This window comes from Carassius auratus, unplaced genomic scaffold (assembly GCF_003368295.1).
Source record: "Carassius auratus strain Wakin unplaced genomic scaffold, ASM336829v1 scaf_tig00215494, whole genome shotgun sequence".
Taxonomy (NCBI): domain Eukaryota; kingdom Metazoa; phylum Chordata; class Actinopteri; order Cypriniformes; family Cyprinidae; genus Carassius; species Carassius auratus.
Window position 1 is genome coordinate 14,271 of NW_020528110.1, and position 21,433 is coordinate 35,703.

The following is a 21,433-nucleotide window of genomic DNA, read 5'->3' on the forward strand; positions in this document are numbered from 1 at the left end:
GGGGTAATATAAGAATTCTGCAAAAGTATAAAAGATTCATTGCAGATAACAAAGCAAAAACTAGACTGCAGTTTTTTGCAAACTGGAATTTGTGGAAAAAGATAAACCAAAAAGGGAGGGAGAGGAGAGGGAGGGTTTGCGCGCTCGTGGGTATTATACAAAACACCCACATCATGGAAGTCAGTGGAGACTCAACCCACAGTACAGGAAAGACAGAGAGAGAATGCTTGCAATCTCCAGTTCTCCATTAACATACGAGCAGCCCCAGGGTACTTAATACAGCAAAAAACCAACACACAACATTGTGGTGAGTCACTACTCATTTGATATTTATTGTGGGTTTTGAAGAATTTGAAATGTTGTTGTTGTTGTTGTTGTTTTCATTTTTCCAAAAAAAAAAAAAAAAGAAAAAAGTAACTTTTATTTATTATTATAATTATTATTGCTGTTGCTATTATTATTTAATTGAATACTATAAAACAATTATTTAAGATATACTATCTGAAAACAAGTCTCTTAATATATAATTTTGCTTTAAGAAATGTATCAAAGGATGTGAAATGTATGGTGTAAAATATTCTTACTGGAAAAGAAGACAAAAATACGGATTAAGAAAGAAGGTTTTTTTGCAGTGTTTTGAAGGAGAGTTCTTCAGAACTATGTGTGTAATAATTTGTAATAATGACTAATCATTTCTGATCAAATTAAATGAAAGCCAGCTGAACTGTCACACGTGACAATAATATATGAGTGTTTTCATGAGGAAAATGAAGGAACAGTATTGGGACAAAATAGGATGAACAATCATAATATGATAAAAAAAAAAGTAAAGGTTCTTTGTGAGGAACATGTAGCTGAATCTAATTTGCTGAGCTTAAAACCTACAGAGACAAAAATCAAAACAATCACGCCACAGCTTGAAGCCAATGTGATCATAGTGACCACAGAGACTGCAATGGATTATGTTTAAAAATGCATATTGCATTACAGACTCATTTTTGTCTCAGTTAACCATGTTACTGTATATATGCCATTTTTATGTCCTTACAATGTCAACTGTTATTGTAGGCAACCATTTATCATAAATTATGTTTTTACAACACATTTTCCTGTTAAAACTTGCATAAAGGGGTCATAAACCAGTTTGCAATATCATTTAACTACGACACATTAATTATAAAAGGTTAAAAGTCGGTGATGATGATCACCTGACATAAAAAAAGGTAAATGGGCATGTCTCATCCTGTCTCATTGGTTTCAAAGAAACTGCAAACTGGGGGAAGGTAATGCTGTCTACTGAGAATAACAGTGTGAACACATGAGTCTGTTACATGCCAAGACAAGTTCAGATAATACACAAGTACTTGAAGACATGTGGGAGCACAGGGGTTTTTTTTTGTTTTTGTTTTGTTTTTACTTAAAAACTGTTTATTTATTATCCTTTATAATATCCTTATATTATCCTTTATTTATAAGTCCTTGAGTTCAGAAAAGGCAGGGAAACAGATACATAGATTTACATTGAGTGGTAAGAGATTAACAGGAAATCTGCACAGTCAAGTTTTAGAGAGTAAGTGTGTGAATGGGTGTTAAGATATGCGTTCATCTGACACACACACATCCACAACTCCAGTCCTTCAATGAATGTCTTGTGAAGAGAAAAGCTGCATGTAAGAAACAAATCCAGAATTAAAATGTTATTTACTCCAAACCTTTACTTCCATAATCTGTAATAACACTTCCTCCGGGAAAAAAAAAAGTTGTCTTGCCTGAATCAGGGGAGAAAAATGCACAGATCATGAACTGTTTACAAGTGTTTGACTGTTTACAAACAGTCCAAAGCAGCTCTAAACAAATATGTTTGTGGATTTTGATGTGAGAGGAGATTAAGTTTTTCACTGGAGGAAGCATTATTATGGATTACTTTTTGGCCAAAACCAACAGTTAAAAGTTAAAAATAGACTTGATGGATCTGATTTTTACAAGCACGTAGCTTTTCACTTAAAAAATGTTAACTGTTGGGCTGGAGTCGTGTGGGTTATTTGTGGATTATTGTGATGCGTTTATCTGCTGTTTGGACTCTCATTCTGTCGGGGGACCCATTCACTGCAGAGGATCAATTGGTGAGAAAGTGATGAGATGTGATGTGATGTTATGTGATGGGGCAGTAATGGCCTATGGTTAGAAAGTCGGACTTGTAACCCAAAAGGTTGCAGGTCCAAGTCTCAAGTCCGTCAGGAATTGTTGATGGGGGGGGGGGGGCCTCCAACTACCGTATTTTTCGGACTATAAGTCGCATAAGTCCAAAAATACTTCATGACGAGGAAAAAAAACATATGTAAGTCGCACTTGACTATAAGTCGCATTTATTTAGAACCAAGAACCAAGAGAAAACATTACCGTCTACAGCCGCAAGAGGGCGCTCTATGTTGCATAAAATAGGCTAGCTATGCTTACAGTGTATTATAATGTCGCGTTTTTTCTCTCTAAATACACATTTTATGTATATATAATGCATAGTGTAGGTCTATTTTAGCATGCAGCAAACCTTTTTAAATTTTTTATAAATTCCTGAAAATAAATAAATAAATTACTTTAACCATTTAACTGATTGTATTAATTGGTCAAAATTCTTAATGGTCGGTTAACGGTTAACTGGTTAAAATTAACCCGTAGACTAAACCCATCAAAATAAGTCCCGCCTTAGTAAAGGAGATCTCATACATATTTAAACTTACAAAAAATATTAAAATCTACACAAAAACAAGAAGATTAATCATAATAAAGTCTGTTACTATAAAGGATTCATATGTATTTAATTTATAGAGTGAAGTGTTATTTTACATTTGTTTACTTTATTTCTGTACCTGAACATCTAAAAAACATTGTTTATTTAATATGTATCTTTGTTCTGTTGTATTTATGTAGGCCTGCTGAATGTTAAATGGATCCAATCCATGTTCATTAGAAATAATTTGATGATGCAGCACTAAAACTGCAAGTGTAATGTAATGCATGTGTTGTTGAACTTTGCTGATTTAAAACATGATCAAAATACTATCTATTTTGATGCAAAATTTCAAATAAGAGAGGAATTGACAAATATCTGTATCGGAATAGGCCAATAAGCGTTTGTTAAAATTGGTATCTGTATCGTCACCAAAAAATACTGTGTGTATATATATATAAATATATATATATACACACACACACACACACACACATACATATATACATATGGCAATAACACAGAGCTATTGGGCCACTCAAAATTACCACAAGGGAAATTCCTTCACTGCAACAGCCCTAGGTAACAGTGGCCAGCAGTAACACCAGTATCCCGTGTGAGCTCTTGAAGCCCCGCCCTCTTCTGAAAAGGAAGGCAGCAATTCCATCTCATTTGCATTTAAAGGGACAAACACAAAAATCTGACTTATTTTACATCTTGAAAAAAAGGAGCATATAAAAGCTCATTCAAAATATTATTAATATATAATAGTATAAATGTATTTGAAAATAACACTGTCAGGGTAATACAAATATTAACTGTCTCTTCAAATCATCAGATAATCATCAGATAATATGACCTTGCTATAACACAGCAGGGTTAGTTCAGGTTGAAAAATATCATGTTGTGCAACTCCACGAAAATGTGATATTTGTGAATTAATAATTTATGATATTCATGGCCCATCAGGCAGTGCTAAACTGTTCTTTATTTGGCCTTCCCCTGATACACACACACACACACACACACACACAAGCACCAGAGCTGTGTGAAACTTGAGACTTTATCCGAACTGTATGAACGAAGCTTTCTGTTTCTCTGTATTTTACACTCTCTCACTGTCTCTGCATGTGGGAGGAACAGTTGGTGTACGACTTCACCCTGAATAGACAAGTTTATCATCCAGTTTTTACAGAGAGTCAGTTATTTTCCAGTTCACTGGAACTCCAACACAATTCACTCCCCTATCCTCATGCCAAACATATTCAGCAAAGGTCTTGTAAACACATTTCCCTTCAAAAAGATCAATATCTCAATATGGTGCACAGCTCTTCCCAGTTAAACTATTTTTGACAATCTTGTGTCTACAAGACTAAAGTTTAGAACATATTATGACCTCATGAAAGATTTTGTTCCAGTTTGGTACTGCAGTATTCAAAACATTCAGATGTATTAGAGCTGGCTTTCCATATGTACACAGTTAATCCTTTGAAGACATGTTCTTTCCTGCCTTCAGAAATTACTCATGTGTGCTTATGAAATCTTGTGTGGGTGAGAGATGCAGTCGGGGTGTTTAGCACTGGCACTGAACAAGGTGTCATGCAGTGACATTCTTTCAAGAGAAGAATAAAAGGTGTTTTTGGATCTAAATACTGATCTTTTGCAACACTGACGCATGTTTTGGTACGAGCACCTTCACAAGTGTACTTCTTCAGAAAAAAAAAGATATTATCTATTTACCCCTATACATCTATGCAGAAAACAAGCAAAAGAAAGAAAGAAAGATCTGAATTAGGTTCATGAGGGTCACCACCAGAATCTTTTAAAAATACATATCTAGAAATGGTGTGGTATTGTGCGGTTCCTATCTGTCAGGGCTCATTCAGAGAGGAGTGCATATCAGTTAATATTTCATGAAAATGACAGAGCGTATATTTCCCAGATACACTGGGCTCTAAAACTTCTTTTGGACAGATTCCAGAGGCTTCTAGGCTTTCAGAGAGTCGCTGACTCTACGAGGAGCCAGACAGCAGAGATCAATCAGAGACAAGAGTCTAGATGCTTGATGACATCTAATCAATTTTCCAAAGGCAATCCAAGCCTAGCAAAGCAGCAATATGATAATAGAAATAAATTGTTAATGGCCATCTCTACATTCTTCAAATCAAAGAAGGACACTTCTTCATCTTATCTTACTCTTATTAGAAGTAGTAGTATGGAACTAGTTTACTTCAATAACACATCAGTTATCAGCAGGCCCGTGTGGAATCTGCTACTAGAAAGCGAATTATCCGTCGCCCTTTGCAAGTGTGTCATGAAATACTTTGATGGTGATGCTAATAAAAGGATGCTCCCTTCCTGTATAACTGCTCTTTTTGAAAGAATAAATCAAATCTGGTTACCATGGCTCTGTTAGCCCCTGCTGGTTGATATCATAACTACACCATCTGGCTGTAATGAGCAAAATATGCAGTTAGAAGACAAGATCGTCCAGCATTGGCTAAAAAAAAAAAAACTAAAACCAAAGTCATTTTCTCTGTAATAACATTTAGTTTTCATTCATAATGTACTGCAGGTTTAGTTTTAATAACCTTATGATTCATCATTACAGCAGTTTCATTTTCAGTGCTGCTGTTGCCAAGTCTTGGGTTGTTTAATCAGCTGAGCTCGCTTTCACTCTATCCAACCTACACAGCCTTCATTTAACTCCAGATTCAGCTCCCCCTCCATCATTCCCTCCTCTGCCTTTATTTCTGCATTTCAATCAGTCTCCTACACACCTTTATCCGAAACAGCTAAGGTCAAAGGCCACCGGTGGAGATCTCTAATTTAACCCACCATTATTATTTTCCTTTCACTCACACAACATGTGGTAAGACTGAGGGTCAAATTCAGCTGGCACCTGTTTTTTTGCTAATTGTTTTGTTGCATTGTCAAATGTATTTGAATTTAGTTTCTGTTTTCCCCAGTAAATGAACTGGGAAAAACTGAAACTAAATTCACTTACATTTTTATGACTCCAAAACTAACTAAAAAAAAAAAAAAAAGACTTATTTAGGCCACCTGAATAAAACATGAAAATGCCAATAGATAGCAATACACTTGACTGTGCTGAAAAATTATTTAGCACTGTAAAACATTTTTAAACAATTTACATGATAGCTAAATAAGACTAAATTATAGATTAACTTTGGAAGCCCTAAAATACATTTGTTTTAATATAAAATAAATGAATAAAATCTAAACTAAAAACTAAGCTAAAATAATAACCTTGGAAAGATTACTTGGAAAATAGGCCTTAAAATGTAATGCATTCATTTGGTATAATGAATAAAAAAGCTACAATAATAACAACAAGTTATTATTATTATTATTATTATTATTATTATTTAAAAAAATTGTAAATAATAATAATAATAATAATAATAATAATAATAAATTAAATAAAATATCACATTCTTGCGTGTAAAAATAGCTTAATGGAAAGGATCAAAACAGAACAGAATGAAGGATTGAGACATACTTTTCAAAATTAAATGACTATTAATTTAACTTGGTGTCATAAAAATATTACAGCCATGGCATGAGATGCCGAAAAACAGTGATAGGCGACAGAACAGCATTAATGGTAACCTTAAGTTCAACAATAGAGGTAAAACAGAGAGCACACTGAATATTAAAAATACTTTGTGTAATGTTGATTCAATAATTACACAATACCTATGGTTTTTCTTCATTTGGGGGCTCAACAGTGTAATTAACTCATTTCTTTTTTTGACAGTAATATTAGACACAAAGTGTCTAAAGTCATTACAACTAATAGACAGAGTAAGAGCTGTTTCTCATAGATAATGGCTGATTTATTACTCCTCTGCACAATACCCAAAATCTAACTTTCAAAGAAAGGCGTATAGCTTAAGCACTCTAAGTGGTCGGCGTGCATACGAGAGTGGGTCAGAAAGTGCAGTGTGGGCGTTGGAGAGGACTCTGAGTGATGCTGGAGGAGGAGATGTCCTTCCTTTTGAATTATTCACTCCATCACGGTAATGCATCTCCCTTCATGTTTAGAGTTCCTCTTTCAAGAGTGCATTTACTCTCTACTGCTCCAGAAGTGGCTGAGAGCTTGAGTTTGAAAAATCTGTCCAATTGGATTCTTGTATGTTTGCTGCTCTCAGTCCAGTTTAAGAATTAATATAATAAATACTGCTAAAATGTTTCTCCTTCTGTAACCTATTTTATGTACTCTTCAGTGAATTCTCTCAGACCTCGATCTCAGATCATCCAGCACAAGATGAGTGCACTGTTGTATATTGGGGGTATACAAAATAAGGTAATGCCTGGAATTTGAAACCATCAATAATGGCCTATAAAGGCCTTCATTTATTGTTGTCATGGAGACTTGTAGGTGCATTTTGAATACATGATGCATTTTGGTATGAATGTGTCCAATCCCAACTGATTTTCTGTTTGCTAATAAGGTCTTATTGGTGGATCATGTATGCCAGTTGACCCTCCACTGAACTCAGCCTCCTTAGTTAGACAAGCTTGTGAACTTCCTATAGATTTCAGTTAACATAATAATTTTCAGTCAGATGTGCTTATAATGTGGCCACTATTTGTAGGATATTAATACATGTGCTGGAATAATGTGCAACATTGCAAAGTAAAGATTGTTTCTACAACAGAATCAAAAAAGTTAATTGTGGCTCTATACCTCACAATTCAGACTTTTTTCTCGCAAGTCTGACTTTTCTGCTCAGAACTGAAACACTATCAATTCTGAGTTTGTTAATTTGCCTTTAATATATTCTTTGTTTGTTCATCAAACCTTATTAAAGTTAACTAATTGGGCATTTTTGTAAAGTCAAGTAAAACCAGAAAAGTCTAATTTGATAGAGAAAAAAAAAAAAAAAAAAAAACTTTGAAAACTTAAGCAAGTGAACACAGTTTGACCATTAAAGGGATAGTTCACCCAAAAAGCATCCTGCCATCATTTACTCACTCTGTTATTCCAAACCTGCAGGACTTTCACAAAAGAAGATATTTTGAAGAATGTTGAAAAGAAAGTCAAACAAGTTTAGAATGGCATGAGGGTGAGTAAATGATAAGCTTTTTTTATTCTGTGTAAACTGTTTAATTTTTCCTATCTCTTTGCAGTGTTACAAGCTCTTGGTGCATAAAGAAGATCTGTAAAATTGTAAAGACTAAAGTCTCAAATCCAAAGAGATATTTTTAATAAAAAAGTTAAGACTCATCCTCACACCCCTGATATGGCTCGTTCTCTGCTCACTCAAGGCCGCGGTGTGTGACACTGTTTCGTTGAGAAAGTGAAACTACTTTGTTTGGCCTTCCAAAAGAAAACACGACTAGAAATCATGTTTAGATCACGTTTATGATGAGTTTTATGTTTATGTCTCGTCGCTCCGGTCAGACAGGGCATCACAATATGTTAAGAGGCATAACATTTCCATCACATGCTTGAGGTATTCAGCCGATCACGTTGCATTGGATAGCTGGCCAATCAGAGCACACCTCGCTTTTCAGACCGATGAGCCTTGTAAAAATGTACGCGTTTCAGAAAGGGCATAGAGGAGAAACAATAATGTACAGTATGTAGAATATATATATATATATATATATATATATATATATATATATATATATATATATATATATATATATATATATATATATATATATATATATGTGTGTGTATATATATATATATATATATATATATATATATATATATATATATATATATATATATATATATATATATGTGTGTGTGTGTATATATATATATATATATATATATATATATATATATATATATATTTATTATTTTTATTTTATTTTTTTACCTTAAAACACAAACACATTTCATTGCACCAAATAATGTTCTTTTTACCAGCATCATATAACCCCTTTAAGTTCTTACTGTGTCAGAAAGTCCTGCAGTGTGACTGCTGAAAAGGCCATCTAATAGAAGCATATTTGGGGTGATAAACACTTCCAAAACGGAGTAAAACAATTCAGACTGGTGGACAGCACGGTTTAAAAAAAATAAAATAACTGCTGGTACATGGAGCAAAAAAAACAAAAAAAAACAATAACCTATTGCTTTTTAAACCAGTTACTGAATACACACAAATTGCAAGGTAATGAAACTAAATCAACAGGGGTATGTTGTTCGATGTGTAAAAGCTTGGGACACAGTGACGGGCTTTGCTCCAGATGGTCATTGTGCTCAGGTTTTCTTTTTTTTTCTTTTTTTTTTGGTGGGGGGGTTATAAGATCACATCTGCTGATAGACAGGGAAAGGGAGAGAGGGGCCTAACAAGACTTTCCCCCAAGGACCCTTAGCAGCTGCACACAATATACCACCAATTGAGCCTCCCTGACTAGATGATGGATAAATCCATAAGAGAACATTAAACATCCAATGTAGAGAGAAATAGAGAAAAAAATCTCAGATTGCCTATTTAGAGCAAGACAGTACTTTACCGAGCCTCATTTTGCATGTGACAGATCATTCGATTGAGCAAAAGAACCGCATGGATGCATAGTGCACTATCAGTTTAGCTAATAATCACTTGTGTTCATACAGACTGCTGGGAGAATGCAGCAATATCATTATCTTATAGCACATAGCCGATTGTGGGACTGAAAAATATTATTCCCACGGGACACCGAGGTCTGCAGTTACAATCTCATTTTTGTAATTGATCTATAGATCAATATCATCTAGATAAGGATTTATGATGATAGGGACATATCATCATACATATTATATATATATATATATATATATATATATATATATATACAGTACACATACATAATGAAAGATCTGATTCTTAACGGTGCAGATGTAAGTCTATGGGAGCCATCTGGCAGTCGCAGGTGTGGTAAAGTGCAGCAGTGTACGCTTTGTTTAGACTGCAGTAAATCTTCTACAGTACAACAGCCCAAACCAAGTCTCTATGCATGCATGCAGTAATGGATTGGCCATGCGTTGGATAACGTCTGCTGGTCACACTTTTCATAGGATGTCTTTGTCCTACATAGGTTGACAAACAAGTGGAACGTGTGAGGGGAACAAAACCACGCACACATACACTCTCAAAAGAACCCCACTGTCTGTGATAAAGGTCTTTCATGGCCAATTAAAGCAGCTCGACTTTCCACCTCAATAACATCTAAGCATCTATTAGTGGCAAGCCCCTCCCGCACACACGCTCTGTCGCAGCTCCCGCTGAGCTCAGCTCAGTGACTGTATGATTAGGTCATATCATTCTCTGAGAACAATGAATCAACAGTCGAGAGCATGAAGAGCCAAAGCCGGCTGTCTAAAGTCTGCATTACCTACTCTCCAACAAACTGTAAATCATGAGTCCTACCGCTGCGTGATTACAATAGTGTCTGAACGAGCACCAGGGTTTCAAAGGTCAAAATCTGAAAATGAATCTCAAAGGATCTTCTTTAGTAGGGCAAAGTGTCAGTTATTATATAGACATTAAATGTAATTCACAAACCATATACTTCCAGCTAAACTCATAATAAAGATAATTTATTGACATTTATGGTTCGATGAAGAAGAATCTTTACCATCCATGACAGCTTTTCATTGCACAAATGTTTTTACTCTCTTAAAACATTCTTTTTTCCACTATGAAGATCGTTTTATGAATGTAAAGTTCTATTGAAGTAAAGGTTCTCCACTGAACCATCAAACCCAGTAAAGAACCTTTATGTTTAAGGTTTGTAGTGAAAAGGGGTTCTTCTGATTATTAAAATGTTCTTTAAACTAAGAAAAAAAACTATTTTATGGTGCTTTTATGGCATCAGTGAATAACAAAAATCACAGCTCTGCCCCCGAAAGAATGGGCCGCTTTTCAGAAACAACATTTAAGGCATCATGTGTGCAAAAAGTAGCCAGCAATACATGTATCCGTGGATAAGTGAATTCCATAATGCACTTTGATGGAAAAATTATAATTTAAAATATATAATACATTAATAATTTTCTACAATAACAATGATATATGACAATATTATATTTAATTTATAAATAATAAGAAATAAAAAAAATTGTTTAAAACATACTGTTAGTCAATTAGAGATGTCTTATTTTTTAACAATAGTCATCTGGCACATATGACATCAGTCATCGCCCAATTGAGACTGAGAACTGGATCCAACTGAAGATGTCATAAATCAAGTGGTACTACTCTGAAGTGACCAATAAGGGCCTATGTCTTTATACATAAATGCATATCTCATTATTACGCTGCTGCCCTCTCACTTTCATAGCAAGATACCATATTAAACAACAACTCCTCTGGGAACTCCTAGACACTTAAATCCACATTCATAATTTAAAGAAACGTATTCAATGTTCTGTCTGTACCCCATGTCCCGAGGGGCCACAGCCGTAGACTGGGCGACCTTTGATTCCTCGCACACTTGCAAATGTGCCAGTCCATTGTCCACGGCTACAGCCTGTTTTTGCATATTGATCACACTGATTCCTCCACTAAACACTTACAAAGAGCATCTGAAGGATCAATACCATGCCTTCTGCTGCTGTCTTGCCAAATCAAACTTCACCCCTAAAATAACTTCTTGTTGGGGTGCAATGAAATTAATACTCAGAAGGGATGTAGGGGGACAAAACCATGCTAAGGCTTTCAAAAAAGAATTTTTTTCCCCACTAAAGATTAGCACCTAAAATGTTTTGCAAACTCCAAATCTAATGTTCCCTCCAAACAACACAATTCTTCTGACCTTGCCGCTTTGGACAAAGGGATGCATCCGTAGAGATGGGATAGAGTTTCACAGCCAGATTGATTATCTGAAAGTTTGCCTTCTTTGTTCTGGTCCCCACGGTGCTGAATATGCGCTTCAGATGAATGTACACAGATGCAAAACTTGGATGCAGAGCAATAGCTGTGTAGTGGTTTTTATGACATTTTGAGTTTACTCTTAGATATTTTTATCGTTTTCAGAGACAGTTACGTGATGACTGTAGAACAAGAATTTAAAACAATTGTTGGGGAAAAAGTGCTTATGATAATTTATTTAAAATCCTTGAATAGAATCCAAACAAGCCTAACAAATAGACTTAAAAACAAATGTGCTAAATTGAATTTCGTACATATCTATAATTAACATTTTAAAGTTAACATTCTTACAAAAGCTTTTTTCCCCTTATTTTAAAGTAAAAAAAAAAACATCCTTATAAAAAGATTCATTTGCAAATATTATAAAATATAAAATTGGAATATCGCACCAAACATTTGTGAACCAGCACCGTTTCCATCCAACGAGTCAAAGAGAACAAAATTGTCACTTCCTGGGAAACTGGCACTATACATCGCTAAGAAAAGTAGGAGAAGCTACTGAATATAATAATTTTCATATATAATAAATTACTTTCAGTTCAGAAGGAGCAGACGTAACACAAGGAATGCGGTTATTGCTTTTGGAGGTGGATGCTGCTGTTTGGGAACGCAGTCGTTTAATAGTTCTGGGAGGCAATTAAGACTTCTGCGCTGGCATTTCCGAATGACCATAACAACATTTTAGATCCTGTGGAATGATATCAGTCCACTGGTTAGTCAGAATTTACCATCCCATAGAGCAAAGTCACATGACTTTGGAGGAATTTATTCAAAAAATGCATTTATTCGCATTAACCCTTTTTCGCACCAGTCAAAAACCACCTTAAGTGAGTGTAAAAACTTTTTTGCCAATCAAGGCATTTTTATTTGAAATTTCCATTACTCAACTCTGATACGATACTTCAGAATGAGCATAAAAACAGGGTGATGGACCAGCTACTGACCACTTCCAAGCAGATGGGCCACTTAATTGTGACTTCTTCAATAAGAAAGTATCAAGAGGGTCATTTAAGCATGTTCAACTGCTTTTGGAGGCTATTAAAATATTTCAGTTTTGTTTTTTTAATTATGATTTTTACAAAGAGAAACATCTGCAAAAAAAGACACCTCGTGCATTTTATGGCAACACACTTCTTTTTGAGAGGTAGTTGGAGAGTCATTTATTTTATGGTGTAAATGTCGCACTCAGCCTAAATAAATGTCCAAGCTCACTGAACCTCATACAAAACAGGCACACTTCACTGGACAAAGACACAGAAGGAAGGAGGGAACATCAAGCTCTTCTTTCTTTTCCTGGAGGAGTGTTTGTTCAGAGTGGGTGCAGGGCAGTTTAGAGAGGAGGGGAGGGTAGCAAAGGGAGCCAACTGGGAGAAGTGTATGTGTTTGTACAGGAAACAGCAAAAGATAACGATAAAAAAATGAGTGAAAGTCACAAAACATGCCGTTTTTTGTGTGTTTTATTATTATTATGTTAAGGTGTTAGTGTACGACAAAGATGGAGCGGGAGAGAGTGTGACAGAGGGGGCACGCAGCTCATTGTAAGCAGCAGTGAGTTAATCTCTTTAGCGGCACACGTCTTATGTAAAGAGGTGTAATGGTCTCTGCCCCCTCCTTGCCCCAAGGGACCTCAGGGGACACTGGAGTCCCGTCTCCCAGCAACATTTGCATGACGGTTATTCCAAAAAAAGATATGAGGGGGAAAAACTGGTGAATGGTGATAAGATCCACCCCCTTTGCATGGTAGGCTCTCGTTTACAGGCAGACTATAGAGTATTCTGTGGTTCACTCAAGGACAAACACATTCTGACTTGCCACAGGGAGCATGCGAAGGAGATTTGATTCAGATTGGACCAACAAAGTGACTGCGGATTTATCTGTTTGAAGAGTAAGTGTCATTTTATCCTCTATTTTATTCTGGTAAGCCTTTGAAATTGATAGTAATAGCGGAGTAAAAAGAGGTGATTTTGGGTTACTGATGCCAGACAGACATTGAGACGGTCCAACTGAGATTGTTTACCTGGAGCACATGGTCTGTGTGCATGTGTCAAAGCACGATGCAATATGCGACTTGACTTTTGCTGACTGTTTTGTACCTTTTATTTGAACAAATAATGCAATAACAAAAATAATATGCAGTGCATACATCTTGCTTCTCATGAATGTTCATTTGTATTATTATTTGAACGCATTACAAAAATACTTCCTCCATGGGTTGACAAGAACTGTTTGCTTGTTCCAGTGATTTATGGGAGTTATTTGAAATGGAATTCATTGCATTTTTAATATATGACAACTACGTAATGTATGTTGTAACAGAACGTGTGAATCAATAATAATCCAGCATTGTGATTAATTTGCAGTGCTGCATAAATGAAGAATATTAGAATTACATCACTGCTTGGCATGCCTCGAGGAAAAAATATGTGTGACTCTCTTAAACAAAGACATTGATGAGATCGCTTTTCATTGGAAGGGACTGCCAAAGGGCTGCCTAAAGCCATTAAGTCCTTCTGCTGAAACAGATGTGTTTATTTGTAAGAATGCGGAATAATCATATTTAATTAATGCACATATGTAATGAAAACCACATGAATGATAATTAAGTTGTTTGTGAAATATCATCCTTCTGGCGATGATAGAGTATAGACAGTTGAATCAGTGTTTAAGATGTCATTAACATAGTTATACCCCTACTATGTCTGTTTTATTCGATTTTGGAACAGTATTCACAGCAAAACTTATGGAATATGGAGAGATTGGACACGAACACAGATGTGGTTGCATATATGGTTTTCGAATCTAAAAGCAGCTGCAACGCAGCAAAGTTACAACAAAATAACATAAAAAGAAAATTTCTTTGGAATGCATGAATTCATAATGTGATATTAAACAGCTGGCATATTGTCAGTGTTTTTTCTAGCTAATAAGCCTTTAACATATCAGCCATCACAATTAGGCCAGTTATACAAAGCCACGTGTGATGATCACGGCAGGTCTTTTGTTCAGAAAGCCCCTCGCTATCTGCTCTGAAAGACAGATGGAAAGTATGATGTGTTGATTATGAATGTGTAATTTATGCTTTAAGCACATATGAATCATAAAAGAAGATTGAGTAGCTGATGACAGATCCTTGGTACTCAGGTGACTGACATGTCCAATCTCCCTAGTGGGCTCCCATGATTACAATATTATGTCCAACGAATGCAGCCTTATATATATAGGCTAATATGTACTGCAAGTTAGCTCATAAGCAAGTTAGACCATTCTTGTTTTGTTTTTTTCCTAGATAATGCTTGCCCCATTATGTTCAAGCTAAAGTCTGTCCATTACATAGCAAATGAAATATTTTTAAAGTATTAAATATATTATATACATTTAAAAATAAATGGGTTTGTACTTTTTTAGTCAGGCAGAAATCAAACTCAAAGTGCATGTAAACATACTCATTGTTTTTTTGGCAGCCTGACAAGAAGTAGGTCTTTTGACCTACTGACCAAGTAATATGAATAGGTGTTTGACCTAGTCACACTAATCTCAAGCTTGCATTTGCCTTTGTTTGTCAAAGAGGAGGGTGTTCTTGGTACTAGTTCAAAGATTGCATTTAGTATTGTTTCCATATTGTAAATCAGGATATTCAGGATAACTGCCATTAGGTCTACCCCTACTGTATTGCATGTAGACAAAGAGCCAACAAAACTTACTGTAGTTCTTGTTTGCTGACCTAGTGAACGTTAAGTAAAGTAAACATCAAGACAAATTCTGCATAGACTTTGGTGCTTTATTGCTCTAATGACAACAGGAGACATCTCACTACATTTCTTAAAATCCATGTTTTACCAGGTTTCCCAAAATGGGAATAAGAGGGATCTCCACACAAGGCTATGAGTCCATCAGCCCTTCCTCCATGATTAAAATTCTGTAATTACACACCTGCCGCCACCAAGACCACCACCTGCTTTCTCCAGATGTCCAGGAAACATGGGTAGTGTCAGCAGTTTGATATCAGGCCATAGCCTCCACAGCAAACACTGCAAAGCATCTGAAAACAAACTCAAAAAGGGGCTTCAGTCTAAGAAAACAGGCCGTAGTTTGGATGGCCTTCTAAAGTATGGTTTCTCTCAGGATCATTGCAGCACCAACAACAACTCAAAAGTCAGCTATCATTCAGGCAAAAATGATGACTTCTTTTACATCAAGGTCAGCAACAAGCCCCGAACTGCTAACATTAATACAACTGAAGACAGTCAAGGAAGAACAACTGAGACGGACAATGAGGTGGACAGGAGAGGAGGGCCACCAGAATTAGTTTTGCTGACTGGAAAACTAGAAAAGGTAACAGAACTAGAGTAAACTGGAGAATAAGCAAGGTTTGAACTACAAAAGTAAATTTTTATTGCCAAAATAACATCATCAAGAGTTTAATTTCTACACTCCCTATATTGTTGTGCATTATGGAAGTATTTCAATCCTATAAAAAGTACATTCAAATTCCATACAATTCCATTTAACATTCAAACAAAGCAAAATGTCTGCTCAGGAAGCATGTTCAGTCCACTTTCAAGCAGTCAAACCCAAAAGATGGCCCATCCCCCAGACATTGTTATCACACAAAATCAAACAACAGTCAAGTATAGTTGATGTTAAGTAATCCCCACCAGCCCCTGACACTTTCACTAAGAGCTTAGCGGTGTCTGCTCCATTTAATTAAACCTCCAGATTGACGAGGTAAGAATGCCTTGATCTCTCCAGAGATTCAGTCCAATGGCGGTGTGGCACTTGCAAGCACCTCATTCTCTGAACTGCCTCAGTTTTAATAGATCAGGAAGTTAATGCTAAACCATGGGGTAAACATGCTTCCATGGGTAAGAAGAAAATTACTAGGCTGTCTTGAGATTGTCTTGTGGATCAATCATTTATGCAAAATGTTTTGTTGTAATGTCCTGTCAGTTATTACGATGATAGCATCTGATCAATAGTAGGTTTTAAGTGTCCTGCCATAAAGTGAATGATCAATTAGTTGTAGTGCACTTCAAATTCCAAAAACACTGATCTATCTTTTTTTTGTCTTCTCTCTTTAGAGTATAGAGAATGCTTTAATTCGACCCACTGCCTTCAAACCAGTTCTTCCTCGAAGCAGCAGTTCCTCGGTGGAGACTCATAACAACTTGAGCACTATCCTTGGCAAGAGAATTAGTCCTATAGACAGGCTAAAAGATCTTCAAGACCCCAAGCTAGAGACAAATTCTGGTACCTTCTCTGACTCTGGAAGGAACTCTATGTCCAGCCTGCCCACTCATAGCATCAGTGGCAGCAGCCAGATGGACAACCTAAGCACTTCAACTAACCACATGGCACGCCATGGAGGCCTAGCCCTAAACATGGACACATCTCAGAACCCACAGGGGGGTGTAGCAGGGATGAATGGAAACTCTGGAACCAGCTGGATGTGTAGTGGGACTAATGGTGGAAACAGTTGGGCCAATGGATTTAGTGAAACAAACATTGAGTCGACAAATGGCAATAAAAGATCCATTGGTGTCCTAAGTGAAAGTGTGGCAGGAGCAAGAAGTCTAAACAAAGAAATAACTGCTGCAGAACTGACAGTTTCATCCACTGAGCCAAAGATGGATTTCTCAGGAAACCAAGAGCTGCTTCTGGAACAGAGATTTACAATTTCAGAGCAAAGCTCAACAAAACCGTCATCTTCGGGGGGCTGTGTCCGATCACCAATTTCAATGGATGAATCACTGATACAGCAGCTGGAGGTGAAACTTCTAGAACGTGAAACAGAGCTGGCGGAGCTACAAACAAGCCTTGAGGAGAAGGAGACAGACACTTGTCATCTATTTGAGGAGAAGCAACGCTACTGTGCTGAGGAGATGGAGGGGTTGAAACAACGCTGTTCTACAAAACTCCGTCAAGTAAGCTGCTTACAATGTTCATAGAAGAGAAGGTGAACATATAGTTTAGTGTGACTCCAAAATCAATAAGAGTACCTTATCTTACCTTGTAGGTCAAGCAAATACGCTTTTTTCAGGTTTATCCAGGCAGATCTTAATGATGGTTTGTGTAACCTGCAGGTGTCTCAGAGGGCTTTGAGAGCCCAACAGTTACTGCAGCTTCAGGTGATACAACTTCAACAGGACAAGGAACGTCTGCAGGAGGAGGTGGACCAGCTTAATCATGACCGGGACACTGCAGAAAGCCGACTCCGAGTCTATGAGAGCCAGAAACATCTAGTACCCACTCTAGAAGAGACTCAATGGGAGGTCAGTCTATAAGACTTTAATGTTGTAAAATGACAAATGTGTATACAATGAAAATGTGTGTTCTGTGTTTGATAAAGAGGTCAATTTAAAAGCTGAACAGTTGGGACAATTGGGATCAAAACTGATACAAAAACTACTTAACCCATTAACATTAATCATGTATTATTATTTTTATTTTAAATATATATTTTCTTTGTAGGTGTGCCAGAAGTCAGGTGAGATTTCTCTGCTAAAGCAGCAACTTAGGGACTCCCATGCCGATGTTGGAAACAAACTCAGTGAGATTGTCAGTCTCAAAGCCTCTCTGAAGGAGTCCAGATTTAAGATGGAAGAACTGGAAAAGAAGATCAAGGATTATGAGGAAGCACTTCACCAGCGAAGCACTGAGGTTGAGGTCTGTATTCATTGATATTAGATTAACTTGTAGTTACTACTGCATGACGTACCATCAAATATGACTTTGATATCTTTTAAAAAAAAAGGTGTCTAAGAATGAGTTTCAAAGAAAGAAGAATGAAGCCGACCTCCTAAGGGAGAAGGTGAACATGCTGGAAATGGACATCAAGGGCATGAAGCAGGACTTAGCAATGGCCAGAGAGGAGCAACAGCAGCTAATGACCATGAGAGCCAAAGTTGAGGAACAACAGCTGCAACTGCAGATAAGCCAAGCCCGGATGGAGGCTTTTGGGACTGGTCAAGCTAAATCGAAAGCCCAGGATGGAACAAGTGCCAGTAAAACATTAAATCATAATGGAGGGACTTCAAACTTGGATGCCCTACAGAAGGAAGTAGAGAGACTGAGAGGGGAACTAAAGGAAGAGAAGCAAAAGAAACATAAGATGATCAATACCTTCCAGCAAGAGAGACAAACGTGGAATAAAGAGAAAGACAAAGTAATCAGATATCAAAAGCAGTTGCAGTACAATTACCTACAGATGTACAAAAAGAACAAGGATCTAGAGAAGATTCTGAGGGACCTAACGGCTGAGATGGACAGTCGGACAGAGATGGACATGGACAGCCATAGCACTGACCTGAACTTTGAAAAAATTGTAGCCACAGAGATATGAGGTCATAAAGGATGAATGTTTTCACAATTAACCGAATGGTCTTAAATAGTGAATGTACTAGTGGGGTGGAATTCACAAAATTTAAAGGGAAGAAATGATGTCACATTAAATTTTAAAATGTCAGGAGATGCTCGAAACTGAAGAGTATAGCATCACTTGTACACACCACTGAAAGCTTTTCTCCTTTTAGGTCTAGGATGTCAGCCATGTGCATTCCTGAATAAGTTTCAGTTAAAGGTGTAGTAAGCTATTTTGTTTATTAGAATGACACTCGTACTTGACACGTCTCACTGAATGTGTTCCCATAAACCATCATATCTGTCTCGGTGGCAGCCGTATATTCTGTAAACTTCAAATAATTGACCAAGGTCAGATTTTTTTGTTTAGCTACTTTAGCATTTTCTGCTTATCAGTTATTTTGTGCATTCATAGGACAGCCAGTGAATAGGAAGGTGCCTAGGAGTGTGGCAGTTGAATACTTGAATAATTGAACTTAATTCAAGTTAAGCACCCTATTAAGTTTCATAAGCAGTTGACAGTTGTTGGTTGTCCTGCAAGGATGCTATTTTGCTACCATTTAGATTTGAACAACCATGGCAACAATGAGATGTGCTTCTGTTTTCCTGCTAATCTCTGGTTACAATGGTAAGAGTAATGGAAAGTGTGTGCAAGTCTCATTTAGAGATTAATTCTGCAGAAGTTCCAGAACGGCTAACATTGCACACAGCACCTTTAATCCAACACATCCAGCACATCCAACCAAATGCTTTACCTCACACTAATCCAAACCATCCAGTGCTTCTTGCCTAAACCTCGAGCAGTTGTACAGTTTCACTACAGGGTGGCACAGTGATATGAATGTTTTATTTGCTGTCATTTCTAGTTGTCTCTCTTTCTTTTCATATGACATGAATCTTTATCACCAGTGTCTTGGCAGACAGGCTCACAGAAACTCTGTGTACAGTAAGATGATGTCATGATGAATGCAAATACACTGTTCACAAAATTACAGATACATATTTCATTGTTAATCTAAAGTATTTCATATTTACTTCACAGCTTTTTAACTGAGCACTTGTACTACCAGTACTAGACTATCAACTTTGAAGCCTAGACATTGTACAGTTTCCATTGGAAGTGAAGTCACTTTCACTTGCAGATACAGATTTGTATTGGACAACAAGGGTTCGTTTAAAAACACATTTGAACTACAGGAAAAGATAATTTTGCAATGTAACTTATGATTTCATATATTCCTTCTGTCAAAACCCTCAAATCTCAGTTGTGTCCCCCCACACCTCCCTCAAACTTGTCCTGCCAGGATTGTTCACGTGACATGAGAAACAATGCCGCTGGGCTTCATAACGTCAAACCTGGCACAATTCTTCTAACGGTGACATTTTACTGTTAACGGAAAATAAGCATGAATGAGATCTGAGAGATTTGTAAGGGAAGATTATCGGTGAATAAAGGCTTAAATTTGAGTCTATTACTCAAGCAATGCAAGTGTATAACTTGAGAAGACCTTGAACATAGCTCTGGACTACTGTTGTTTTTGGGAAAATAATGCTTGCTTAAAAAAACAAAAGAGTGAGTACATTATAGCAAAAAGCTAAAAGGAATTGCCAAAGGAATTGTCTTCCTGGCGGAAAAGATCAGGTCTTAAAACTGACTGAACAACCATTTTACTCTCCAGTATGAGTACTGAATTTTGATTAGTCGTTACTTCAAAATGCTATCTACAAAAAGGTTTATCTAAGCTAGAAGAAGCCTGACAGTACAACGGTATGTTATATAGAGATGAAACAAGGTTTTTCATTGCACAAATTTGTTACCCAATGTTTCATCATACAAAAATTCCCAAAAAGCTGTCTTGTAAACAATCATCCAGAGAGCTTCTCTTGATTCGATAACAACAAACTGATAATCATATTATTGATGGCTGTGGGGTGTACGGCTGTCTCTAGATGCATTTGAATGCATGTATGTGTTGTACATTTCTTATTTATTTTAATTAAATAAATTAAGATTTTTTCTGAATACCGTTTCAGATGGTTCTCAGTTAGTTATTTTATTGGTTTATCAAGTGACATATGGGAAAACACCTCAACAATATCCAAAATCAAAGTTGGTAAAGGCAATTTGCTAGAGCCGGTGATTATATTAATCTGCAACACAGGTGAGTAAGTCAGACAATACATGATCTTCTTTGCATTTGTATTTTTTGCATTTGATCCTGTCCTCATCAGAGGGAAATGTAATTATGTTGTATTATATCATGAATTAGATCATTTATGGGCAATTAAAAAAAATATATATTTGCGCTATTCGTCATCAACAGTACACAAAATAAGTATAAAAATAAATTGTGTGTGTATAATGATGATTATAAGATCTTTGTATAATACCTACAGCTTGTGTTTTGATTAAATAGCTAAATCAGGGTATAAGTGTTTAACT

The 21,433-nt window shown here is 36.4% G+C and overlaps 1 protein-coding gene across 2 annotated transcripts; it reads left to right on the top strand.

The window, feature by feature from the left end:
• Nucleotides 1-196: 196 nt before the first annotated feature.
• LOC113094881 (leucine zipper putative tumor suppressor 1-like) lies at nucleotides 197-21,013 on the top strand. Of its 2 annotated transcripts, none has more exons than XM_026260520.1 (7): nucleotides 197-307; nucleotides 15,475-15,966; nucleotides 16,713-17,555; nucleotides 17,715-17,903; nucleotides 18,103-18,297; nucleotides 18,386-19,018; nucleotides 19,053-21,013. In XM_026260520.1, exons 2-6 carry the CDS (start codon nucleotides 15,613-15,615, stop codon nucleotides 18,971-18,973), a joined length of 2,169 nt encoding a protein of 722 aa, XP_026116305.1. In that variant the 5' UTR covers nucleotides 197-307; nucleotides 15,475-15,612; the 3' UTR covers nucleotides 18,974-19,018; nucleotides 19,053-21,013. The 2 variants fall into 2 exon arrangements, with proteins under 2 accessions (XP_026116305.1, XP_026116304.1); XM_026260519.1 differs by lacking the exon at nucleotides 197-307 and adding an exon at nucleotides 13,016-13,519.
• The last annotated feature ends 420 nt before the right edge of the window (nucleotides 21,014-21,433 follow it).